At 54.0% G+C, this 26,910-nt stretch overlaps 1 protein-coding gene across 3 annotated transcripts in view; it reads left to right on the top strand.

Annotated features, from left to right (window-relative positions):
• The window catches only part of ATP9A (ATPase phospholipid transporting 9A (putative)), a 134,404-nt gene that overhangs the window by 52,433 nt on the left and 55,061 nt on the right, over positions 1–26,910 (top strand). For all 3 annotated transcript variants that reach the window (XM_075528536.1, XM_075528537.1, XM_075528538.1), the window contains exons 5-13: positions 7,742–7,800; positions 9,253–9,304; positions 11,341–11,435; positions 13,954–14,034; positions 15,992–16,067; positions 21,865–21,941; positions 23,829–23,989; positions 24,690–24,832; positions 26,215–26,327. In XM_075528536.1, coding sequence (XP_075384651.1) covers positions 7,742–7,800; positions 9,253–9,304; positions 11,341–11,435; positions 13,954–14,034; positions 15,992–16,067; positions 21,865–21,941; positions 23,829–23,989; positions 24,690–24,832; positions 26,215–26,327 — 857 coding nt within the window. The remainder of the gene's footprint in view (positions 1–7,741; positions 7,801–9,252; positions 9,305–11,340; positions 11,436–13,953; positions 14,035–15,991; positions 16,068–21,864; positions 21,942–23,828; positions 23,990–24,689; positions 24,833–26,214; positions 26,328–26,910) is intronic.

Below are 26,910 nucleotides of genomic sequence, written 5' to 3' on the forward strand. Positions count from 1 at the left end.
GTGCGTGCGTGAGAGAGAGAGAGAGACCTCTTTTGGATCAAGGGCTAAAGGAAGGCAAGGGCAAGCAGAGGACATGTCATGAGCACAATGGCCCATGAGTCTTTGCTGCTGGGAACATCTGGATGGACAGAAGGACCACTCACTGTCATTATGTCAATTCTGACTCTCGGTGACTGCGCTATGGACTGAGTTTCTGAAGCTATAAGTCTTTATGGGAGCAGAAACCTTACCTTTGTCCTTTGGAGAAGCTGGTGAACTTTGTCTTCAGTAGGCCAACGTGTAACCACTCCACCCCGAGGGCCCACCTGGGGGGACAGTCAGCCAGCCATAAGTCAGAAGGCAAAGGGCTGCCCAGTGCCGGAGGCCCCTCCAATCTTCAGCTTTTTAATCCTGGGCACAGGTAGCTGTGCCTGGACTCATCTTTCCTCTCTTCCCCAGTTCTTCCGAGATCAGCACTGCTGCCCGCTGAGCGGTCACCCTCTCATAACTACAGGAGCACACTTCCACTCTCCGTTTTCCCGTTCCCAGTGCACTCAGGATCCCGATTTAGGATCGAAGTCGCTATGAGTGAGCTCTGAGATCTAAGGCTCTTAAGTGTGTGTGTTCGGGGGAGTTGCGTAGTTCTTTGGAATGACTCCGGAGAAGGTGGACTAGGGCAGGGGAAGATGGGATTGTTAGAGGAGAGTTGCTTAGTTCATTAAACCGAATTGAAACTCTGCCCGCATTCCCAAACAGAGGTGCCATTTTTGTTCCCAAAGTATGAACTCCGTGCAGTTGGAACTGTCAATGTGAGGAACGCTAAGATATGCTGTATGACTTTAAAAAATAAAATTATAATCTTGTTTTTGTTTTGTATGATTGCATATGAAATCCAAGATAGATGAGTCTTTTGAGACATAAGTGGATTTGAAATTTCCTAGGGGCGTGGCAGGGGAGGTTGGGGGAAGCGGGGAGTTAACAGCCAGGGTGAGAAGGAAGATGTTCTGAGATGGATCGATTGGGTGATGTGACGATGGCACAGTTCTTTATGATTAGATGATTGAATCGTATGATGCGTGCATTATATGCCAATAACACAATTTTAAAAAGTAAAGAAACTGGGCTCAAGTAGAAAGAAAAGGTTTTGAAAATGATGATGGCAACATATGTACAAATGTGCTTGACACGGATGGATGGATGGGTGGATGGATGGATTGTAATAAAGGGAGCTGTAAGAGTCCCCAATAAAATTTTTTTAAAAAGTAAAGAAAGTGAACAAAAATTGATAGCAACAAGAACAAAGATAATCTATAGCTTGGGAGGAGGTAAATAAAATTAATTGAAATCTAAGAGCAAAGAGAATATTAAGAGTTGGAACTACAGCAGAACAGGAAGGAATGCAAATCCATTTCACCACTCAAAGAACTTCCCTTCCTTGGGCTTCCCTCCCTGGGATTCAAAGGTAGGGCTTCAAACCAGTTCATTCCTGGTTGGTTCCCTGTTGACCGGTTCCTGTTTCCACCCTTGCAGGGAATCCTATAGGACAGGGTTCTCAACCTGTGGGTCTTGACCCCTTTGAGGGTCGAATGACCCTTTCACAGGGGTCTCCTAAGACCATCGGAGAACACATATTTTCGATGGTCTTAGGAACCCAGACACCGCTCCTCTATCCTCCAGGTGGAGCTGCCCACTTGCAGATGCACCCACCTATGAGTACCCGGCATCAAGACTGTACCCATGCGACACCATACTTCAAGACAAAATTTCATTGACTTGTCATTAGAAATAAGTACTTCACAATATATAATTACATATTGTTTGTGTAATTCATCACTATGCTTCAATCATGTTCAATTTGTAACAATGAAAATACATCCTGCCTATATTTTACATTATGATTCATCACAGTAGCAAAATTACAGTGATGAAGTAGCAATGAAAATAATTTTATGGTTGGGGGGTCACCACAGCATGAGGCACTGAATTAAAGGGTCACGGCATTAGGAAGACTGAGAACTTTTGCTGTGGGAACAGAACTGCCTCTGTATGTTTCTGAGACTAACTATTGACAAGAGTAGAAAGCCTCATGTATCTCCCGAGGAGCACCTGGTGGTTTCGAACTGCTGACCTTGTGGATCCCAGCCTAACTTGTCACCATTTGGACACCAGGGCTTCTCCAGAGGCATATACTGAACCAGAATCAACCAGAACTGTGCACGGGATGATTGAGGTTGAGCCTAAGGCTCAGGTGAGAGTACCTTTTTGCTCTTCTCTAGGAGCTCTCGTGGCAATAGTGGGTTACAAGTTGGGTTGCTAACCACAAGGTCAATGGTTCGAACCCACCAGTCACTCCACTGGAGAAATAAGAGGCTTTTTACTCCCATAAAGTCTGGGAAACCTACAGAGCCAGCTCTGCTCTGCCCTATGGGGTCACTGTGAGTCAGAAGTGACTTAATGGCTGTGCATTCGTTTTGGTTTGTTTGTTTGTTTTGAGTTCTAGAAACAGCACCTGGGAATTTTGTGGAAACAGATTCTGGTTCAGTGGCCCTTGTGTGGAAAGTAAAATTCCCAGCAGGGTGGAACCAGAAGGGCCAGTTGGAAACCCTACCCAGGGCATCGGCATTTTCTAGCCCCTTCATTTGTTTTCATTTATTTTGTTAAATTTAAGACTCACCGCCAGTCTTGAAGCAGATTTTGCCAAACACTGTCTCATGCATTCTCTGACAGCCATTAGGTTGTTCTTTCAGATCCAGGAGGCCCATTTTTCTGTTTATGAAACTTTATTAAAGTACCGATTTCCTAATTTTATTGCAACTTTTTTGCAAACTGATCTCTTGTTAAAAAAAAACACTCAGTGTGCAAAGTGGACTGTCATCTCCCCCCAAAGGTCTTCCCATCTCCTCCCTCCAGGCCCCCCTGCCCCTGTCCCTGGCTCTGCCTGCCTGGGCAGACATTGATTCTGGAAGCCCCTGCCGGATGTAAACATGCCTCTGCTTTCCCCTCTCTTAAAGCTCCCCTCTCTCTGAACCAGCGCGCCTCCAAGAGGCTGTGCCATTCCTCCTAATACTTCTCGACCCTTGCCTCCTTTCCAAAGATCAGCTTTTTCATCAGCTGGGCGACCAACGACAGCCCTATTTGAGTATGAAAATTTCAATGTTAAGCTTCTTGAGCTAGGGCCAGGCCCTCAGAGGCGGTTTAATGTCAGCCCCAGGAAACGGGCACATGCCGCAGAATTTACAACTGGCCCCCGTGACTGGCCGATCAGGGAGAGAGTCGGAGAGGCGCACATTAACCAGTCCGCCCACGTGCAGAGCTGCAAAGGCGAGCAGTGCCCTGCGAGCACAATGGGAAATTGAAGATTAGCTCCGAGGTGTTCAGGGTCAAAGAGAGGTCAACACATACTCATGCACCAGCATTTATTTATTTTTAAAATATTTTTGGAGGGGTAGGGTGTCTGCACTTTGGAGGGAATGTCATGGATTGGCTTTCACCTCGGGGTGCCGGGAGAACACGTAGACCGACTCCTCTTCTTCGGAAACCATCACCCACGCGGAGGCTTGGTTTGGGTCCCACGTCTGCATCCGAAAGGTGTGGAGCCCTTTGCTGCAAGAGCAAACAGCTCTAGTCATTGGCGGGGTGGTGTGGGGGGAAACCCCGCCCTGGGGTGAAGCAGCGAAAGTCGGCCAAAAGGGATAGGTGTATTTCATAGAAGTGGCTTAGTGGCTTAGGCTGTGGCCGCGAAGTGGAGTGTCCCATTTAACTTTTGCAAAAAGCTCCCCCCGCTCCCCTCCCTCACCCCTGACTTCTGCAGCATCTTGGTGGCAAAGGCATGGGAAAAACCCAGGGCCTGAGTTCAGAGTGGGTGTCAGCCATCCAAGTGACAGGGCAGGTCTTCAGAGGGGGCAGAATAAAGGCTTCTGGCACTTCAGTTCCTGTGCCAGCCTCCTGGGCACTTTGTAAAGCAGAATGAGGCCTGGTGACATAGTGGTTACACAATGGGCTATAAACCGCAAGGTCAGCAGTTCAAAACCATCAGCTGCTCCGAGGGAGAAATAGGGGGCTTTTGACTCCTGTCAAGAGTTACAGTTTCAGAAACCCACAGGGGCAGTTCTACCCTGTCCCATAGAGTCAGCATGAGTCAGCATCGAGTCCGTGGCAGTGAGTTTTTGCGTTTTATGAAGCAGGTGTCACTGGGGGGCTTTCATGACTAATTCAGGACAAGCTGTGTGATTTGCTCGGATAAGTGGAAAGAGAGATACACAAATCCAAGTCCCTTGTGTCTGTATAGATCTCTCTCACCCGTGGTGATGTAATGGCTAAGTTAAGCATTTGCTGCTAAACAAAAGACCAGTGGTTCAAACCCACTAGCCTCTCTGGACACACCAGGGACTCCTGGGAAAAGACCCGGTGGGCGACGCACTCCTGTGACAGGGACAGCGTAGGGAACCCTGTGAGTAGAACTCGAATCGATGGCACCTATCAGGACCAACCCACACCACTCGCCTGTCGGTGTGCCATGGTGGCTTGTCTGTTGCTGTGATGCTGGACGCTTTGTCAGCGGCATCTGAGATACCAGCAGGGCCACTCGGGGCTCCCGAGAGGCAAGGATGATGAGACATCGTCTCATGGACTTGGCCACGCTATCAGGAGGGATGAAGCCCTGGAGCAGGACTTCAACTAGTGAAGTGGGAGGTCAATGGGAAACAGGAGATGGCTTGACAGTGGCTGCAGCGGTGGCCTCAGGCCTGTGCCTGTGGGGCTGGTGCCGGACCGGGCAGTGCTTCCTCCTTCTGTGGTACACAGGTTGTGCACAAGGCACCTCTTGTACACTAGGAACATCTTGTACACAGGTTGTGCACGAGGCGCCTCTTGTACACTAGGAACATCTTGTACACAGGTTGTGCACGAGGCGCCTCTTGTACACTAGGAACATCTTGTACACAGGTTGTGCACGAGGCGCCTCTTGTACACTAGGAACATCTTGTACACAGGTTGTGCATGAGGAGCCTCTTGTACACAGGTTGTACACTGGGGTGGGAGCATCTTGTACACAGGTTGTACACTGGGGTTGGAGCCTCTTGTTCACAGGTTGTACACTGGGGTTGGAGCATCTTGTACACAGGTTGTACACAAGGAACCTCTTGTTCACAGGTTGTACACTGGGGTTGGAGTCTCTTGTTCACAGGTTGTACACAAGGAGCCTCTTGTTCACAGGTTGTACACGGGGAGCCTCTTGTACACAGGTTGTGCATAAGGAGCCTCTTGTACACAGGTTGTGCATAAGGAGCCTCTTGTACACAGGTTGTACACTGGGGTGGAAGCATCTTGTACACAGGTTGTACACAAGGAGCCTCTTGTACACAGGTTGTACACTGGGGTGGGAGCCTCTTGTACACAGGTTGCACACTGGGGTTGGAGCCGGCTCACTAGCACCTCACGGCAACATTTCCATCTTAGGGGCTTGGGGGGAAGGGAGAGAAGAGCAGCCGGGGCTTGGGAAGGATGCCTGCCAGTCGCTCCCTGGTGGCTGCCAGGCTGCGCTTTGCCGTCAACAGCTGGCCTCCAGGTGAGTCCCTGTTCTCTGCCGGGACAGGCAAGCACCCCTGTGAAAGCGCTGCCTTTTGCCTCCTGCTGCTTTGCCGGAGGGCAGCGTGGCCGAGCGCTTCTGGAATACGTTCTTTTATTTTTCCTGATCGTAAATCAGGACCTGGAGTGGAGGCAAACGCCGGCCCAGACAGAACACGGACCTGATGGCAGGTCATGGGCTCAACTCTGCTTCCTTCTCGTTTCAGACGCTTCCTATAAGCGTCTTCCTACATCTAGAAAAGAACGACTGACCGGTTACAGTCTGTATCAGAGAATGGGCCAGCCCCTCTCCCCCATGTCCCCAGAGAGACTTCCTAGTAACCCTTCGACTCATCGCCCCCGCGCTGCCCTCGGCCTCCTGAACCCCGCTGCTGTGTTTCTAGGGAGGCACTAGATGGAACTACAGTGGACAATTCTTTGCCTTTGCTTCTGGGGAGGAAACTTGTAACTAGGTCTTAAAAATCTGAAGGCAGGCATGGTAGCTTGGGTCAGGCCACCGACATAAATTCCGGTAATAAAACCAAAGGCAACGTGTAAATTTATGTTTGGGGAAACGGGCAAGCGCAGGGGGAGGACACGCTCATCGGCGCCCCAGGCCACACTGAGTTAGTCTTCCCGGGATGGACAAAGCCGGGAGGGGCAGGCTTTGTCTGTGCCTGGACTTTGTGTCTCTCTCTTGCTGGTGCCCCTAGCCGAACGAGAGGAATTTCTCGGGAGTAGGAGTTCTGAATGTGATTCACCCACTGCCGTTGAATCCAGGAGCCTGGTGGCAAAGTGGGCAACATAGGTCAGCAGTTCAAAACCACCAGCCGCTCCTCCGGAGAAAGACGGGCTTTCTACTCTTACCGGCAGTCACAGGGTCGGAAACTCACAGGGGCAGTTCTGCCCTGCTCTGTAGTGTTGTTTTGGCTCGGCCTCTGCTCTCTGGCAGAGAGCTCGCTGTTTTTCTGACCACCGAGTCACCCCTGACTCAGGACCACCCTGCAGGACAGAGTGGAATTGCTGGCGAGTGTCGGAGGCGGTACGTTGTTACAGAAGCAGGCTGCCTCAACCTTCTCCCGAGGAGCGGCTGGTGGGTTTGAATCACCCACCTTTTGATTAGCAGTCCAACACCTCTTGAGCCCACGGAGCTGCCAGGCCTCCCTTCTGCTCTCTCTTTACCAGTTTCTGGAGCCCCTTGTGGCACCCATTAGAGGTTCATGTCTGCTTGGGCACCTCAGACAAAAGGCCTGGTGGTCTGGGTCGAGAAACCAGCTATTGGGGCTGCTGGGAGCGCACCCTGCTCTGAGAGGTTGGAGATCCCCAGAGGCGGAGCCGGCTGGATGGGACTGCCGCTGGGGTTCCCTCCCTGAACTTTTCGTTGTGGATTAGGTGAAGCGCTGATCACCCGTTTTACATGCCGGAACGCATACGTCTTTTGTGGCAAGGTGTCCATTGCAACCCTGCGGATCCCACGTCTTCCCTGCGTCTCGGCCTTCCTGACCTCCCTTCCCAGCCTCTGGGTTGTCCCTGGGTGAATGCTGACCTTAAATGGTTGGTTATATGGAAACACGGGGGTGACTAGGGGCCACAGTCTACAGCAGGGGTTCTCCACCTTCCCAGTGCCGTGACCCTTTCATACAGTTCCTCACGTTGTGGTTACCCCCCTCTCCCCGCTTCCAAACCATAACATTATTTTCGATGCTACTTCTTAACTGTCATTTTGCTACTGTTAGTAATCGAGCGACCCCTGTGAAAGGGCCATTCAACCCCCAAAGGGGTCGAGACCCAGCGGTTCTCAACCTGTGGTCTAAGGGTTCCATCTGGCTCCACATTTTTCTCCCACACTATGTAGGACCTTCTAGCGAGATCCTTTTCAGAGGGGTTTGTGGTGGGACCTGGTGTTTTTGAGACTGCACGCAGTCTCGGTTGATGGCCAGTTTCGAGCCGCTGTGGAACAGCGGTCAGATGGTCTGATGGGTGACAGGTGTCTGAGTGGCCTGGGATGGGTTTAGTGCCTTATAAGTGGGGTCCTTGACTTACCCTCCAGAGTAGTCTGGCAGTAGGTGACCCCTTTCTGAGAGAGGTAGGAAGTGATGCTGTCGGGGGTACGTTACAAGGCACGTGGGCCCCGTAGGTAGACACGCCGAATCGGATGGAATTAGGACCGTGATGCATCTTGAACCTTTCTTCCCAGGGACAGTGAAGGTGAAGAGTTCCAACATCCAGGTGGGGGATCTCATCCTCCTTGAGAAGGTGAGTGGGGACTCGGGACTCGGCGTGGGTTTGCCCTCCGCAGTGTCTGCCGCCAGTCAGTTCTCACCTGCATTCCACGTAGCTGTGGCCTCATTGGATGCATGCCTTGGCAAGGAATTCCCCCCACCAGCTTTGCCCAGTGGAAAGAGAGCTTTCTCATAAGATACAAAGAAAAAGAAATTACCACCCCCCCACCCCCCTGGTTTATCTGCCAGAAATCCTGCTCAGAAGCACATGCACAGTTTTTTTCTTTTTGGGGGGTAGGAGGTGGGGTTTACTGCTCATCAAACCGAAGAGCCCTGCGGCATAGAAGTTAGCGGTTGGCCTGATAACTGCAAAGTCAGCAGTTCGAAGCCACAGCCACTCTGTGGGCGAAAGAGGAGACTTTCTACTCTCGGTAGGGTTTACATTACAGCCTCAGAAATCCACAGGGGCAGGTAGTTCTACTCTGCCCTGTAGGGTCACCTGTGAGTCATAATTGACTTGATGGCAGTGAGTTTGTCTGTCTGCTTATTCATAAAGCCTTCTCTAGAAGTCTGCTTGCTCCACGTGTGCTTGAATATTGTCCACGGGCTTTCACCTCTTGAGAAGTTTCAGCTGGCGTCCACTGACATTAAACCGTGCTTTTCTCCATGTTATGGGGAGCAGAGGTTCAGGGCAACAGCGACAGTAAAAGACCCCCACGTGCATTTTCCTGATAGCACGTGTTCATGTGCTTGTCACCTGGGCCCCTGGTTGTCTCTGCTGACTCCCCCCCACGTGGCTGGGAGGGAGCCCTGCAGGGCCTTGGCATTTGATATTTGGTGAGAAAAACATTGTGTCCTGACGTGTCTCTGTCGGGGGTGAACTGTGCTCTTTTAAAAGGATATATCTCAGAATTCCATGTGGATCTGAAGTAAAGGGAAACTTCCTTTGGCTGGCAGCTCAGAAGGCCCCCCCACACCCCCCCCCTTATGTGTTATGCTTGATATACTCTTCTGTTTGTGATGAAACGGGGCAGTTCTTGACTTCACCCTTCCTCTCACCCTTCCCTGGAGAATGGCTTTTGATGCTTCCTGCCGGTGGTTTGCTTCCTTGTGGAAACCCCACTCACATGGGGCCTGAAGCAGGGGCTGGGAGGAGCAGGACACGTGAGCACAAGAGGCTGTCAGAAAGCCAGTCTGAGTGGCAGGCTGTGGGCCGGCATCGGCCTCCTCTGACCGGGCGTTCTGGAGGGGAGGGCAGATTGCTCAGAGCAACCAGCGCCCCAGAAGGCCTTTTGTTGAGACGAGGTTTCCGTAGGGGATTAGCCAAGCCACAGCAGTGTGCGCGAGTCCTCAGATCCAAACTCAAAGAAATGCCCACCTCCGTCTTGGACCACGGCAGCCACTTCAAGACACGGCTGGGTCTGGTACCAGCCCTCCCCCAGGCCCTCACAGGGGCCCGCGTAGTAACAGTCTGTTCTTCCCACAGAACCAGAGGGTCCCCGCTGACATGATCTTCCTGAGGACGTCCGAAAAAAACGGTAAACCTCTGGCATCAATCTGGCGAAAATACCCATTAACCTTTCAGTGGTGATTTGCCAAAATAATCATTCGAAAATGTTTTGTACAATTTTGAGGCAGTAGATACAATTTGGGAACCTCAGAGTGAGTCAAAGACATTCAAAACAAAAAAAGCCCCCCCTTTTTTCTGTTTTTAACCAAGAAACAACAGCATCCCTCCCCCCACTTATCTGGTCCTTGCAGGTGTGGTCATGACAAAGGTGCCTGGTGGCAGGGCCCGGCTGAGCTGGGCAGTGAAGTCACGCTGCTTGCTGGCTGGGTAGGCCTGCTCAGCTTCAGGAGTTAGCAGGGTGAGGTGGGCTGGGGTCTAACTGAGGCATGCAAACCAAACACACTCTGACTCTTCATGGTGGGGGGCCCCCCAAGAGATGTGGGGTGGGGAGACTGCGTGGTTTTGTTCCGTCTTTTGCCTGTGAGTGGTGGGATCATGCTAACAACACCCCCCCACCCCAAATGAGTGCCTGAGTGAACCCCACCCATCTCGACAGTTATTTTCCAGTGTAGCTGCCACCCTTGCCTGCCCACCCCACCCAAAACCAGAGGCCATGGATTTGGCTCTGACTCGTGGCCGCCCCCGTATGGCAGCGTAGAGCAGTGCTCCATGAGGTTTTTCATGGCTGGTGTTTTAGGAGTAGAATGCCAGACCTATCTCCCGAGCCACCTCTGCGTGGACTCGAACCTCCAACCCTGGGGTTATCAGCTGAGGGCATTTACCTTTTACACCATCTGGGGATTTGGCTCTCCCTATCACGACTTATTATCTCCCTATCAGCCACATGCCAAAGCAGGGGTCCTCAAACTTTTTACACAGGGGGCCAGTTCACTGTCCCTCAGACCCGTTGGAGGGCCGGACTAGAGTTTAACAGCAAACCATGAACAAATTCCTATGCACACTGCCCATGCCTTATTTTGAAGTAAAAAAGCAAACGGGGCAAAAACACCCAGCAGGCCGGATAAATGATCTTGGCAGGCCGCATGGGGCCCGCGGGCCGCAGTTTGAGGAGGCCGGTGCTAAAGAAACTTCCATCATGTTCCTTTGCGCTTGCTGCAGCCTATCCGATTATAAATTGAATGCAAGTACAAATGCAATTCTTTATGAACAGTCTGTTAAACAATCAGCTGAGTAGATAAAAGTCTGAAATGAAGACAAAGGAGTTCTGGTGGGTTAGTGCAGTGGTTCTCAACCTTCCTGATGCCGAGACCCTTTAATACCGTCCCTCATGTTGCGGTGATACCCCCCCCCCAACCATAAAATGATTTTCGTTGCTACTTCATCACTGTCATTTTACTACTGTTACAAATTGGGTGACCCCTGGGAAAGGGTTGTTCAACCCTCAAAGGGGTCGCGACCCACAGGTTGAGAACCGCTGGCCTAGTGGGTTCCACATTGAGTTGTTAACCTCAAGGTCATCAGTTCAAACCCACCAGCTGCTCCACAGGAGCACCAGGAGGCTTTCTGTAGAGTCAGTCTCGGACCCACAGGGCCAGGTGTGCTCTGTCCTACAGGGTCACTATGAGTCGGAATTCGCTTGATGGCAGTGAGTTGGGTTTTCGAGATTAAGACAGATTTAATTAAGAACCAGCTGTCTTGTTCTCCAGTTAGCCATTATGTCCTATTCCGTGAAGGGGGATCATTCCATTTTCGGGCCCCTGCAATGTTCTCCCCTTCTTTGGAAGATACATAGCTACATCGATCGATGGACAGGTAGGTCAATAGATAGAGTAGGTAGGCTCAGAAAGCTTAGCGGACACTCTGAAGAATCTCATACGTACTCTGTCTGATGGCGTGTATACAGGAGGTGGGAGCCTTCCAAAAGTTCCTGGGAGATTCCATTTTCTTGCCAGTGCGTTTGTCCATAAGCTTCCTGAACACGCCTCCCTCTGGCCCATGGGTGTTGATTGGCTATTGGAGATGCCAGCGGCATGCTTGTGGCCCAAGAGAGGTGTTCTTCAACTGCCAGCAAGTAGACGTGCCCTTCCTTCCCTCCCTCCATAGGATCTTGCTTCTTGCGCACGGATCAGCTGGACGGGGAGACGGACTGGAAGCTGCGGCTCCCTGTGGCCTGCACCCAGAGGCTGCCCACTGCTGCGGTGAGTGGCTGTCCCTGCAGAGATGGGGCAGGGCACACGCAGGCGGGGGTCCTGGAGAGCTTCCAGTGCTTGTTGGTACCGTGGATTGGGGCCATGCCAGGTGCAGGGGTCAAGCTTGTCCAGGGGAAGCTGAGACTCTTAAGAACGTGGCTCAGGGTTACCTCGCAAGAACGGAAAGGTAAGGTGAGCCGTAGATGCCAGGGCTCTGCCGGGACGGCCCGAACTACTCCTCCTCCTCCTCCTCCTCCTCTGGTAGCTCGGTGACATGAGTGGGTTCCATCTAGTCTTGGAGGGCATCGTGCTTGGTAAAGGAAGGGTGGGTGACAAAGAGGAGCAAGGCGGGGTGACACAGTGGTTGCAACAACAGGCTCAAGTCCAGCAGTGATTGTGAGGATGACTTAGGACAGGGCCGCGCTGAGGTCCACTGTGCATAAGGTCGCTGTGAGTTTGAACCGGCACCACGGCACCACCAACACCAACACCAACACCCAACGGGGTTTGCCGAAGAAAGGGTCTGATCCTCAGAGAGATTTGCAGGGTTGTGTCCGGAGGCGGCCTCGAACAGCCTAGGAGGGGTCAGGCTGCATCGTGTGAAGCTCTCCCCGGCTGTTTCTTGGTCCTTGCTTTGCAAGTGTCGGTCCAGTTTAATGAGCGCCCAAAGGAGCCCTGGCGGCGTAGTGGTGAGGCGTTGGGCTGCTCACTGTGAGGTCAGCAGTTTGAAGCCATAGCTGCTCCTTGGGAGAAAGCTGGTTGCAGTGTCAGAAACCCAGAGGCAGATCTACCATGCCTTGTAGAGTTGCCCTGAGTCAGAATCGAGTCAGTGGCAGGGAGCTTTGGAAGTCCTGTCCCTTGTCTGGCCCAGGCTGGGGCTGGGCTTCAGAGGTAGGTAGCGCAGGGTCCCCTGTGTCAGCAGGAACTTCTACTGTTAAGGGCCTCTGGGGGCCTGGCTGGGGAGCAGTGTGCCAGCCAAGTTGAGGAGGATTCTCTGATGGGAGGGGGACTTCAGAAAGTGCATGGAAAGTGCCCACTATCCTTTCAAGTCCATTTCCCCACAGACTTTTTGACTCCTCCTGGTCTTAACAGATCACCCAAGCAAGACCGGAGTATATTCTTGCTTTCCACAAGTCAGATTCTGGGGAAAGTGCTGAACGTTCTGTTAGACAAATCGAGAAGCCCTGCAGTGGCCTATAGCCTCCGCCCATGGATTTCCCCCCGGACAGGTGGGGGCAGCGGTCTTGCCATTGAGACGGTGTTGCTGAACACTCGGTGGCTGCCCCTATCATACTGTGCGTGTGTGCACGCGTACCCCCCCCCCCACACGCAGTAGGGATGTCACTATGGCTGGGTCTGGAGACTGAGGCTGCTGGAGACATCACTGCACACTCTCAGGGGCTGGTGTAGGGGGAGCCGGGGCGAGCTCTGGGCCTTTTGCCTCATCCTTGACACACAGCGGGAAGCCTTGACCAAGGCCTCCCAGCCAGTGACCTTCCTGTCAGGTGGCAAAGCCACAAGGATGGAGATTCCCGTCATGTCGTGTATGTGTGTACGTGTGTGTGTGTGTGTGTGATGTAGTCACATTTTATCTGGACTTGTAACCTGTTCCACCCCCCTGTCTTCACATGGGATTACTCCGTGTGACCTTATTTCCTGAATCTGGGGGCAGGGGGGTGAGTGGCGTTCTGTGCCAGGACTTGGTGCCCCATGCTACCACCTGACCCAGAGCTCTATCCCGCCCAGGGTCCGGGGCTTCATTCCACCCCCCACACAGCCCCTTCTCTGCCCTCTGTGTCTGCTCTGGAAGTGCCCACTTCTTTCCTCGGCTCTGCCTGTCTGTGCCAGTGGCCGTGTTCTGCGTTTGTGTCGGTGTGTGAATGCGATCGGTGTTCCACACTCGGTGCTGTCTGGCACTGCTTTTTAATTTCTCCATTAGTTTTTAAGGTAATTATGTATGTGAGGAACATTTGCCCTTTCGACAGCCCTCAAAACACGCACCCTTAGGCCCACTAGGGTCTTCATCCTATAATGCCATACCCCCACTATCCATTCCTGGTTTCCTGTCTGCCTCCCCCAACACCCCAGCAGAGCTTAGTGTCTCCCCCCACCCCCAATGTCGGCTTTGGAAGGGACTTGCATTGAGATGCTTCATTTCGCCTTCACAGTCTTAACATCTACAAGGGCGGGGGTGGGGGAGCTGGTTCCTGTCTCCCTCTGCTCTTCATAGGGCACCTTGGGGAAGCGTTTCCATAGCTGGGTACATGTCCTGTAAGCCAGTGTTGAGCAAGAAGGTGCCCACCCATTGGGGGGCGATAGTCAGAGATGCTTGGGAAATGCTGTGTAGACACAGTTTTGTGAGTGTCTTGGCTCTAGCTAACCCCATCGGTATTTCGGGGGGAGGGGTGCTTTTAGACGTCCCTCCCCGCTCCCCACCATCTGGAGAGTCTGTTTGGAAGAAGGCACAGCTGCTGTTGAAACAACAGCGAGTCTGTTTTCACTCCAACATATCTCCTCTCTCGACCAGGATCTGCTTCAGATTCGATCGTATGTGTATGCGGAGGAGCCGAATATCGACATCCACAACTTTGTGGGCACTTTTACCAGAGTGAGTATGCTGCCCTCCGAACCCCCACCCCCACCCCACCCCACTCCCCGCCCGGCAGCACTTTGTCAGGAGCGGCCCTCTGCCAGCTTGGCTCCCACTCCTTCCAGAAGGCCCCGCCTCAGAGGCCGGACATGCACTGGGGCTTCCTGTGAGCAATGGAGCGGCTGAGCTCACCCAGCAGCTGGGTGCCCAGAGCGGGTGCAGTCAGTGCCACTGGTGTCTGCGAGCAGCTGCTGCCTGCCTCCGCCGGGTGGGCCCTCGGCCCCTTTGTCTGTGCAAGTCCTAGGGCTGTGGCTGGCCTTTTTCTTCCTTCATCGTGGCACCTAGACATATATGCATTACAATAAAGTCGGTGGAAACATTCCATTCTCCACCCCACCCCACAACAGTTTTGGCATCTCACTGACATATCAAACAAGTCAGTCGTTCAGTCACATGGAGGAGCGTGGTCCAAGCATCACCTCCATCCACTGCAGAGCATTTTGTTCATTGTCCTCATTGTTATTAGCTGTCCACCGCCCCCCAACCTCCCCTGCCACACCCCCAAGTAACCATTCATCCAGTGACCGTCTCTACGCTCATCCATCCCGAAACTCCATCCTTTCCCCTCAGCATTCCCACAGTTTGTGAAGCTCCGTCCCCATACAGTTCAGTGCTGTCCAACTGTCCCCATGATCCCATTCCTAATTGTCCCCCTACCCCCACAGAGGCTCAGGGTTTCCTAAACACCGGCTTTCTTTATGCCCCCCCCCCCGCCCCATCACCCCGGGTGAACCTTGCTCTCTGGATATGCCTGCCCCTCCCTCTAAGATCTGTGAGATCGTACAGGGTTTGCCCTTTAGTGATGGGGGCCTCAACACAGCGTCATGTTTCTGAGGTTCAGCCGTGTGGCTGTGTCCTCATTCACTGTGGCTTCTATGGCCTGCTCCAGGATTTTCACGTTGGAAGTTAAAGTGGAAATGAGATCACCGTAGAAACACGGGACGATTCATTCACAGAACCCAAATGACGCGCTGGGTGTGTTTTAAAGAAATGTGTGTTTTGGGTGAAAGTTTACACAGCAAAGCAGGCGTCCCTATTAACAGCGGCGTCCCGTACACATGGTTCAGAAGCCGGGGTTACCCTTTCCACAGCATGTCCCCGGTCTCACGATCTCGATTCTGGGTGTTGTACTTCTGCCACCTGACTTCCCTGCCCTTGACCCTTTTGTCTCTGTTGTCAAGTCCTGCTGACCATTTGCAGAGGTGCTTCCTGGCCGTTGGACTGGCCAGCACTGCCTGTCCGTGCCTGCTTGGCGTCTGCACCTCAGTGCCCGCCTTGCTCAGCATCCTGCAGCCTCAGGCCGGCACTCCTTAGGCCACGTGCCCATGGTGCAAGTTCTCACGTGGGAGAGAGAAAACCCCAAGGCCAGGCTTTGTGACTCCCTCACCCCAGTTCTTCTCTCACGGTGGAGCTGAGGGTTGCAAAGGGAGCTCCCAGTCTCAGGGGAAAAACAAAATCCCAAACCGGCCGCGTCGGCCCGATGCCCTCAGGGTAGAACCCTGCCCGTAGGTTTACATACTCCTCACTGCGCTCAAGGCCACGCCGGCCTCTGGCGACCTGTGGACAGGGTAGAACTGCCCCTGTGGGTTTCCGAGGCTGTTAATCCTATGGGAGCAGAAAGCCTCATCTTTTTCCCATGGTGACTGGCTGGTGGGCTAGAACCACTGACCTTGTGGTTCGCAGCCCAAGTGGTACCCACTGCAATGCCGGGGCACAGCAGATGGGCAGGCTGTTCTTCCAAGGTGCCTCTGGGCAGGGGTGGGTGGTGTCTAGTAGCCGGGTGCATAGCCACCCCACCACCTAGGGTTCCTTCATGGGGGGATGGCCTCTTTCTGTCCGAAGAACATGCTGGAAGCAGCCTCTGCATTCTGTCGCCACCTTGCCAGGTAAACGAGTGTCCGTTTGGTCTCTTTAGGAGGACAGTGATCCTTCCATCAGCGAGAGCCTGAGCATCGAGAACACACTCTGGGCGGGGACGGTCATTGCATCAGGTATGCGGGGAGGGGCGGGTGGCGGGAGTGGGGGGGGGCTCCAGGCCGCCGGAATGTGTTAGCGATTTGCAAAGGACAGAAAATCCCTCCGTAATTAGAATAATGACCTGTCAGTTGGGAAATGAGACATCAGTCAAATGGGGTTGCCCCGCTTTTCCCTGCACCTCTGAGAGTCACCCTGACATGTGATCGCCCTCAGACACTTGGGCGTAAAGCCGGGGCGCTGAGTGGGGCGCCTTGGAGAGAAGCTGCCCTGGCCTTTGGACGTGGCTGCAGCGTCCCTGACCTGGGGGATATCCTTCATTGCCGCTGCAGATGGGCTTTACTCTGTACCAGAAACGTGGGCCACCGGGAGCCCACGCTGCCAGTATGGGGTCCAGTCCCCAGGAGAGCGTCCTGGCCTGAGCGAGAGCCCTGGCCCACCGAACACCAAGGTGATTGGCTTCCTTGTGAGTTTTTAAAAACCTTCACTGTGGTGAACACAAATACGCCCACCTTTGCCCACTGCCACAGCCTCTCCCAGTGTGGGCTCCTTCCTCCGTGACCACTGGGCCCCGCCGGCCCCCAGCAACCGCTAAGAATCTCTGGTCTTTTTTTTTGAGGTACGTTTTTGTCTTTAACAAAGTGTCCCGTGAGCTCCTCCTTCGGTTATGTTCTCACAACGTTAAGTGAATAAGGAACCGGGTCTTTAAAAAAAAGGAACCGGGTCTCAGGTGACAAAGCTTGCCCAAGTTATACCGCCCACCCAGAGGGCGGGCATCCTGAGCAAGAGAGAAAAACCACCTGCCCCCAGACTCCACCCCCTGCACCCCTGCTCCACTGCCCCGAGGCCAGTTGCTTCTGACTGCAGGGCACAAGGAGAGGGCAGAGCAGAGACGCCCATGGGGGTCTGGGACTGCCGGTCTGCCCTGGGGCACACAGCCTCTTTGTTCTGTGCAGCGACTGGTGGTCTCCAACACTTAGGGCCCCTGGGGTGGGGCAGGAAGGAGATTGGGAGCCCTCTGCAGGGAAGGCATGTGAGGGGACACGCTTGGGCTCAGCTTATCTGCCTTCGTGCCGCTGTGCTCGGTGGTGAGAGAAGAGGGCAGAGCCTCTTGGCGGGCCAGGGAGGCAGCCCAGCTCTCCCCCAAGCAGGTTTCGGGGTCCGTGTGAGCCTGAGGGTGGTGCCCTGACTGCTCTCCCTGCTTCTTCCCCTGTGCGGGCACCCATGGGCGCTCCGAGGACCACTCGAGCAGTCTCCTTTGGAGGCCAGCCGAAAAATGGCGTTCCAGTGTTGTGTCCGCTATGCGAGATCCTTCGTGTCTTTCCCTTCAGAACCTCACTTCCGCCCCGTGGTCACCCCATTGTTCTAAGAACTGGAAATAGAAATAAATAAATAGCCAAAGCTTGCCAAGCGGCGGCATTTCAGGGTCCAGCTGGGTCGTTGGGCATCCTTTGTAATGGATGTAGTTGCTGTGGTAACGGCTCTCTGGAAGGCGGCAGAATCACTGACATGATGGACAGGCCCGGGGAGGGCTGTGGCGGCCCCAGGAGCTGGGCATCTTGAAACCACCAGCCTCTCACCAGGAGAAAGACGAGGCTTTCAACTCCTGGAAGAGTGACAATCTCGGAAACCCGCAGGGGCGGGCCTGCCCTGTGCAGCAGGGGCGCTGTGAGCCAGCACGGACTCCATGGCAGTGAGTGGGGTTTGGTTTGGGTGAGCAGCTTTTGGGGATGGGCACTCCTAGCCCTGTTTTCTCTGCTTCCTTAGGGGTGTTTTCAACTAATTGAATGCACGAGCAATCAAAAACAGAGAGAGACCCGCTCCGGGTGGGCTGGAAGGGACTGGGGGTCTTCTGGGATGTACAGGCTGCATTGAGAGAGAGGGGAGCCAGGAGTGCGGGGAATCCAAGGGGAGAGGCAAGCCTGGGGTGGAGTGTGTGAGTCAGGAGTTGCAGCTGGGTCTGGGGACCCTGGAGGTGTGGCTTGGGCTGGGCTGGTGGGCGAGGCACAGGGTGGGGATGGATGGTGCTCACCTGTAGCAGTGATGCTCTTGGGGCCTTGGGCCTGTGTGATCTGACCTCCCAGTTTCCCAAGAGAACGTGGCGACCTGGGTCTGAGACTCCCGAATCTGAGAGTTGACGGTCCATTCGCCTCCCTGAAAACATGGGGCCACGCCACACCAGTGCCCACCATGGGCTGCCAGCCCCTGCTCTCTCTCTACGGTGGCCAGAATCGTTCAGATGCTAGGCTCCTTGCCCAGACACCTCTGATTTTGAGGATGGGTGGGGGAGACGGTGGGGGGGGCACTAAGTGGGAGAGACCATTTTCAACATTGGGGTTTGCCTGGGGCCAGTGTGCTTGTGAGGGGCCTACTGCACAGTGGAAGGCCCCTGGTCATTAGGAGTCCTCTCTAGCCTGGGCATGGGGTTTGAGACTGAGCCCCGTCAGGGCCGGCCTGAGCCCAGCCTACGCTCCAGCTCCACTGTCCAGCCATCTGCTGTGATGACAGGGTGGGGGTGGGGTGGGAGCCTTGAAGGGCCTGGCCTCCTGCCTTCACGGAAACCTGCCATCTGCCGAGACTCAGGCCAGTCGCCCCGGCCTGCCATCTGCCCAGGCTCTGTGCAGGGAGGGCCGGTGCATGGCACCCAGCAAGCCTGGGGACCCAGCTGCCTTCTCAGAGGTCCTGTTTGCAGTCGCAGGCATGGGGCTGGAATTGAGGCCGGGCTCCCTCCTGCATGTGTGTTCTCCCTTCTGGGTGCCAAGCGGTTTTGAGTGGCCCTGTGGGTTCACCTTGATCTCACGCTCTAGGTACTGAGATTTGGTTTGTTTTTCCAAACGCGTGGAAGGCTAGGAGCAGCCCGCATCCAGCAAGTCTCGGGGTGTCCTGTTTGCCAGGGCGTGAGCTCACTCTCCCTCCCTCCCTCCCTCCCTCCCTCTGAGTGCTACACTCCAGTGCCTGCACCACCTTCCTGTGCCCCTCAGGGACCCACATTCCTGCCACTCCATGTGTGGTCTGGGCTCTGCCTGTGTCCCCCTGTGGGCAGCCCTGAGACAGAGGGGCCCAAGAAGGCAGCTGTTGTCTTTTTCCAGCAGAGACAAAATTGTATTCTGGGACCTTGACCTTCGTGGAGAGCTTGGCAGGGCTGGCCCCTTCTCATGTTTCAAGTTCCAGCTCAGTGACACTTGTCCCCTCCCTATGACCTCTCTCCCTCCCTCCCCGCTGTCCCTGTCACCACTGCCCTGATGGCCTGGTCGATGGGTTTCCTCCCGCAGTGTAAGCCTTCTCCTGGCTGACTCTGGATCGGAAGGAGCTGGCCACCTTATCCTCGGGCCATTTCCCCACCTCTTCACCGACCTTGGATCTCATCTGTCTTTGGCATTTCTGCCAATCTGTCTTGGTCATCAGGTGCTGCTAGGTCAGCTCCGACCTATCACTCCTGAGCCTTCCTCCCAGTCCTCCCTGTGCTGCTGCCTCCTAGTGGGGCGGGGAGGAACACTGGTGAATTTGCTTTTCTTTGGTTCTGTGCTAAGATGAACATCTTTTCTAGTGTTCAGAGGCCACTGGCATTTCTATTCTATTATAATTATTTTAAATTTGTTTTTGGTGAGTGTGTACCCAGAAGAACCCGCCCCCGTTCCCCGGGTCCTAGGCACACTGGCCCGTGACATTTGTGCCAGACGTGCTCCTGTGGTCGACGTTCTCAGCAGTTCTTTCCTTCCTGTTTCATCTCTATGCACTTCCACCTTCTCATCTAGGCTTGAAAATGGTGGAATTTTTGGTTATGTGTATGTTTGTCTGTGTATCTGTGCATTTCTTTTTAAGAGATGTAGTACTTAGGGACAAAAAATCTGGTCTTTGGGCTAAATGCAAAAAACAATTTACTGCCATTGAGTCCATTCTGACTCATAGTGACCCTACAGGACAAGGTAGAATTGCCCTGTCCGTGTGGGTTTCTGAGACTGTAACTCTTTATGGGATTAGAAAGCCTCGTCTTTGTCCTGCGGAGCTGACCCGTGGTTTCAAACTGTTGGCTTTGTGGGTAGCAGCTTGCCTGTGTAACCACCGTGCCACCGGGGCTCCTGGGCTTAATTTAAAGGTGATTTCAGGGGGTAGTTGCCATTCGAGGAGGTGTGAGGAACAGCTTAAGAGCCTTGGTGTTGGGGTGTCCTCTAGCCTCAGTAGGGCCAGTAAGTGGAATTTTTTTGAGAACTTTCGTTCTGTTGCACATTTTCACATTTTCCTGCCCCTTTACCAGGAGTCACCTAATGTGTTCCTGATCCGAACGCTGGGCAGTCCAGGTCACTGGGCACTACATCCGTAATTCTGGTCTCAAGGGGAAGGCGGCAGTGCTCATGTAGACAGTTAGCCCTGGGGCCCAGTGTTCAGTTCCTTCTCGGGTGGTTGGATTTCCTTTTTTATTTTTGTTTTGAGTTCCAAATGAATAAGAAACAGTCATTGTATCTGATCATTTGTGTTTCTACTATAAATGGGTTACTTCCAGAGGGATAAATGTCTTCCTTCATTGGGCCCTGCGTGGGTAGAGGGACGTTCTCAGGAAAGGAGATTGTTGCCTGGCCAGACATGCCCTGGGAGGGGGTTGTCACAGAGTCTCGAAGAAATTGGACTCAGTGGGGAAGACAGTGTTCTGAAAGGAGGAGTATTTCCATAATCATGTATCAATGCCGGAATGTTCTAGGCACCTCTGAGTGTCTCTTAAGGCCAGAGGCATAGTGAGATAAAGACTCTTACCCCAGTGCTTGCTCCCACCTTTAGAGGCTGCTGGGCCCCATAGAGGAGTGCCTGGGTGGCCTCGAAGTAAGTGCTTGGCTGCTAACATAAAGGTTGGCAGTTCAAATCTACCCAGAAGTGCCTCAGGAGAAAAGCCAGGGGATGTGCTGCCGCCAGATCGCAGCCCCTGACACCCACCTTGGTGTAATTCTGCTCTGAGGCACTCAGGGCTGCCTGAGGCTGGAGTCCCCTGGAGAGTGCTGCACGCCTTGGGGCCACATGAGGGGGTACCCCAAAAAAGACCAGGGAAAAGGCTCCGCTGATATGAGAGGGATAGTGCATTCGGAGTTCGGTCCACCAGTTCAGCCTGTTCATCAAGCTTTCTAGGTAGAGATTCTGAAAAGATTGCCTAACAATGTGTGACAAAGAAGGCCCAGTTGGTGGCAGTTGGGACTGGTTTTGCCATTGCAACAACATACCCGTTCACGAGGCCATCTCAGTGCGCCAGTTTTTGGCAAAAAACCAGCCTGCCTCTCTTGCCCCACACAACTTACTCACCTTCTTTCTATTGCCGCGAATTGAGAGGGACATGACAGGACAGCCATTTGACGATGTAGTAGAAGAGGTGACGAGACAAACGAGGGCGGTGCTCTCAGCCATCCAAACAGATGAGTCTGGAAAGTGTTTCCAAGAATGGAACTGCAGATTTGGCAAACGTATTGTGTCCTGGAGAGCACTTTGAATGATATGGTTGTTTGGTAAAATAAATAAATAAATAAATAAAATAATATATGTAGCTTTGGGGAGAAAAAATTCAGGTTCTTTTTGGGTACCTCCTCGTACATGTGTTTTATTCCATTTTCATGGATTTAAATTTAAATGGCCACGTGTAGCTAGCGGCTAGCATGCTGGCCCTCGTAACTACAGGTCATTGGTTGGCCCCTGGGTGCAGCGTCTGCCCTCCTCACTGTGTGGCTGGTGGGCTCAAAGAGACCCTCTCAAGCAGGCAGGCAGCTCCCTTGGTAAGAAGACCCCCCCCCCCCACCTGTACTCACGGCCCCAGGGGTTCCTTTTGTCTCGATGCAGGTACCGTGGTCGGTGTGGTGCTTTACACGGGCAGAGAGCTCCGGAGTGTCATGAACACCTCCAACCCCCGAAGTAAGGTATGTGAGAGGGCTAGGGCTGGCCAACCAGGTGGATGTCACTGTGACAACTAGGGGGGGGGGCGTTGCCCCCTGAGGGACTGCATTTAAAGACAGATACACCCAGCGGAGCGATTTCATCTATAAATACGGCTCACCGTGTATGTGATGAGGCAGCTTCCAGAAGTTTGTGGAGAAATTGAATGAAAGCACAATGGTGGCCTTTACCCTACCCAACCATCCATCGTTTTTGAAGCTCCCCACCCCATGAACACAGAAAGGGGTTAAAGGTTTTAAATCTAAAAAGCACCACCGATCGCCCCCCTGTGGCTGCTTGGGGTACTGCACCTGCGACTCATCTAATAACTCACGACAGTCTTTATGCACACCCCCTTGTCCTCAGAAAGTGGCCGGAAGACCCCGCACTCTGTCCAGGCTACATGGCAGGGAGGGGGCAGGCCTGGGTCCACAGCCAAGCTGAGCCACTAGCCGTCACATGGCAGAAGGTGTCAGACCTGCAGCCTGTCCACAGATCATCCCCACCTCTTTCACAGCAGGACCCTGGCAGACCCCGGGCCTCCCGCACTGTGTAGGGGTCAGAATATTTGCAAGTGACCAAAGCCGCGTTTCCCTCAAGTTCAGCCCATTGTCAGTCCTCCTTTAGAACCCGGGAGCTGCTGTGTGTCACGGCTTGGGCTGCTCACCACAAGGCCAGCGGTTGCAACCAGCAGGCACCCCTTGGGAGACAGACAGGCTCTCTGCTCCCGTGAAGAGATCGGTAGGGTCACCGGGAGTCAGGATCGACTCGGCAGCAGGGAGTTTCTGTTTGTTGGTTCGCGACAGCCCTGCTGGGCAGTGGCTGTGCTGTAATAGGTACTTACACGCGGTAGCATTTCCTCGTGAAGAACAACAAAAGCCTGTGCCCCTCAGGATTTTGAAAATAGATTTGTCTGATAATTTCTAGCCAGTGAAAATGCAGCACAGTAGGTTACATGTTGGGCCCCTGACTAGGAGGTCAGCGGTTTGGAACCACCAGCTGCTCCTTAGGAGAAAGACGAGGCTTTCTACTCCCGTAAGGAGGCAGAGCCTCAGGAAATGCACAGGGGCCGCTCTGCCTTGTCCCGTCAGTATTGACTCCAGGGTGGGGGGCTAATTACAGCCCCCGTTACAGTTACTGTGCCCTCAGATTGCCGCTGGGGTCTCACGCTGGGCTTCATTCGGCCACGTTTTGAGGGTGACGTGTTGCTGGCTCCACACGAAAGTGCATCACTGAGCAGCAGGCAGACTCGTCATTCGAGTAGCACCGGAAGCCCAGCCTCCTCCCACCTGTAGGCGTGCCCCGACTTTCAGGGTCAGTGTGTGGGCTAGCGCTACGATTCCCTGGTGGTGCACTGGCTAAGCGTGTTGGCTGCCACCCAGAAGGTTGGCGGTTCAAGCCCACCCGGTGGCCTCAGGGGAGAAAGATGTGACAGTCTGCTCCTGTAAAGGCTGCAGCTCAAAAATCCCATCGGGGGCAGTTGCACGGTGTCCGTGGGATTGTAGAGTGTCCAGTGGCTCGGTGGCAGCAGCAGGAGCAAGAGTGGGGCTGAGGGCGCAGGTCCCTGGTCATTTTGAGGGGTCCTGGTCTAGGGCTGTAGGGACTATGCCGGCCCAGCATCCCGGGATGAAGCAGCACCTGCTCATGCATGTGCTCCAGGTCTCCTTAGATCGTTCCAATGGAAATCCACGGACAATCTCTCCTAGCCTCCTTGAGCATCTCTTGGGGGACTGTAGTCCAGACCAGAGAGGGAGGACCTGGCTCCCCTGGAGCTGCGGGGCCCACGAGTAAAGGTCTGGTTCTCTAGATGGGCGGTGGGGCGGGCCACACCCAGGGACCCATCCCCGACCCCCTTTATCCCCGGCCCACAGATTGGCCTGTTCGACCTGGAGGTGAACTGCCTCACCAAGATCCTCTTTGGGGCTTTGGTGGTGGTGTCGTTGGTCATGGTTGCTCTGCAGCACTTCGCCGGCCGCTGGTACCTGCAGATCATCCGGTTCCTCCTGTTGTTTTCCAACATCATTCCCGTCAGGTAAGCCGGGGATGGCAGGTGAGCCTGTGCCCAGGGGCTGGGGCTTTTCAAGGGGGCCGGGCTTCTGGGACTCTTTCCTTGCCAAAGACCAGGGTTTTACTGGCTGTTGGAAGGAGCTGGCCTCTCTGCCAAGTGACCCCCAAGAATGACCAGGGTCAGGGGGAACAGAATATTTGTGGCATAAGGTTAAGAAAAATGTATATCATAAAAGTTCTAGCTCCACAACCTGAACCAAAATGTCATGATCTAAATGTTCGCACGGAGCAGAGCCAGGTAGAGGCAGGGCCGACCCTGCTGGGCTCAGAGAGGATGCCGCGTGGTTTTTGAAGAGTTCTCTTGTAGTTGCCAGAAAGTGACATTTGAAAAATGGACTTGTTATTTATTGCAAATGCATTGGCACGCGGGACCAGTACCACGACCAACAATACCAAGAGAAAAAGGAGATAAACGGTTCCCCGGTGGTCTCTCTGGTGACATTGGTCCCTAGCAGAGCAACACCGGGGAAATGCTTTTCTGAACAAGGCTGCCCCTCGGAGGTATTGGCCCTGGGTGTGCCTGTGGGGGCCGCTTCTCTAGGGAGTGTTTCCAGATGGGCCTACGGCACAGGCGACCCTCACTTCGTGTCCACGCTGTTTGTACCACGAGACTGTAGGCGTCTGTGTACACCCTCCTAACCGGCGTGCTCCGGATTTCCCGATAGCTTGCGTGTGAACCTGGATATGGGCAAGATCGTGTACAGCTGGGTGATCCGGAGGGATTCCAAGATCCCCGGGACCGTAGTTCGTTCCAGCACGATTCCCGAGCAGCTGGGGCGGATTTCCTACCTACTCACAGACAAGACAGGTGAGTTGTCCTGGGCCCGTACTGGATTCAAGGCTGTTCGTGGGAACTTTATGTTTTTGGTGTCTCTCCAGAAAGGTGGTCCTTCGACCCCACCTACAGGTGCCTCAGAAGGCAGGCCTGGTGGCCCATGTGCTAAATCCGCCCTTGGGAACTCGGAGTGCCGTTGTGCTATGCACCCCTGGGGTCACCGTGGGTTGGCATGGACTTGGCCGCTGCTACCACAGCAGCCACAGATGGGGTCCAGGTGAAGGGGAACACATGCGTGTGAACGTGTTGACCTAAAGCAGTGGTCCTCAACCTTCCTCAGGCCGCCACCCTTTCCTACAGCTCCTCATGTGGCGGTGACCCCCAACCATAACATGGTTTTCCTTGCTACTTCATCACTGTAGTTTTGCTACTGCTATGAATCGGGCGACCCCTGTGAAAGGGTCATTCGACCCCCCCCCCCCAAGGGGTGGCGACTCAGGTTGAGAACTGCTGACCTAAAGGTTCTCTGGAGGCCGTGAGGTGCAGGCTGCCACCACCATCCTCTCCTACGCCTTTGAGGGGTGGGGAAGGGAGCGGGTGGTGACTGATGGTGGCGGTGACGACTGTGACAGCAGCAAACTCAGGCAGTGCTCAGACAGATGCACCCAACCCCACCCGGTCCCTGCGAGTTAGGAGCGAGCTACTGTTATCCCGTTTTTCAGATGAGGAATTGAGGCACGGAGTGGCCGACCAAAGCTTTGAACCCAGGCAGTCTGGCCTCAAGTCCCCACCTCACGAGCACACTCTTCGTCAACGACATGGCTCCAAATTAAACCAACGTCGGTCTGTCGTGGCTACTAAGAGTTGGGCAGTGGAGAGGCTTCAAGCTTCATCTCTGCACTGACGGAGGAGCTGTGGGACGGAAGGGTGTCGATTCTGAAGCTCCTGTGTGCCCCCTCCCACCCCAATCAGAGACAATGTAGGCATCAGGTAAGAGAGGGACCAGGTCCCTTCCGATGGCCAGCCACAGGAACCCCAGGATGGTATTCGGAGCACTCCACCAGTGTAATTCACTGACCCTAACCTTTGGTCCACAACGCTACCTGAAAGAGTCAGGTTCCCGCAATATAGAACCTGACTGGTGTAGTGCATGTCCCGGGCCCCCATCTCAGCCAATGGAACAAGCCAGGCACCACGATTGACAGCCTTCTCGGCCACTCCAGAGAGTGGCCGCCCTGCTTGGTTTCCCCATGGAAACTTCCGGTGCCATTTTCAAAGACGACGAATGACTGCCTCAGTCTCTCCCCGCAGGTGCAGTACTTAAACCAGGGTGTGATAACAGCTCACTCTCCCCCCAAACAGCAGCCACCCTTAATGCCCAGAATGATAAAAGCTACCTCACCTGTCTGTTTCAGGGACTCTCACCCAGAATGAGATGGTCTTCAAGCGGCTCCACCTGGGCACCGTGGCCTATGGACTTGACTCGATGGATGAAGTGCAGAGCCACATATTCAGTGTCTACACCCAGGTGAGGCCGCCTCGGGCTCAGAGCCCCGCCGTTCCTTAGCAGCTTGTTCATAACCTAGCCCCTTAAAAGGCGCCATGTCAGGGGTCTTCAGTATTTAATACAGTGGTGCAACCATCATCAATTTCACATCCTTATCCCCCTGCTCCCTTCTGCCCCCAATAAAGAGCAGCCCCATCCCCCTTCATTTCTACCCAGCCCACCAGCGTTGACAACCAGGAATTCTTTGCGTTTTGCAGTGGAAAAGGAACTGAAGCGGTTCTCCGACATGCCCCCCTCCCTCCCTCCCAACAGACACATCTTGCTTGTTCTCAGGGTGATCACCCCTGAGGAGGTGCTAATGACTATTGAGGGACATCTCAGAGAGAGGGGTTCCCTGGCTGAGGACCTGCTGCTTATTTCACTCTGCGGGTGGGTGAGCTTGTGTGCTTGCTTACTTCTCACCGACTGTGGTTGCGTGAGACCCATCGCTGAAGCGGTTGAATGCGGAGAACGATCTGAAAGGCGAGCCCCACCGAAGGCACAAGGCAGAGATAAAGCAGATATGTGTCCGTAGTCACAGTGGAACATTGCCCAGCCACCACCA

Source organism: Tenrec ecaudatus, chromosome 12, assembly GCF_050624435.1.
Source record: "Tenrec ecaudatus isolate mTenEca1 chromosome 12, mTenEca1.hap1, whole genome shotgun sequence".
NCBI classification, from domain to species: domain Eukaryota; kingdom Metazoa; phylum Chordata; class Mammalia; order Afrosoricida; family Tenrecidae; genus Tenrec; species Tenrec ecaudatus.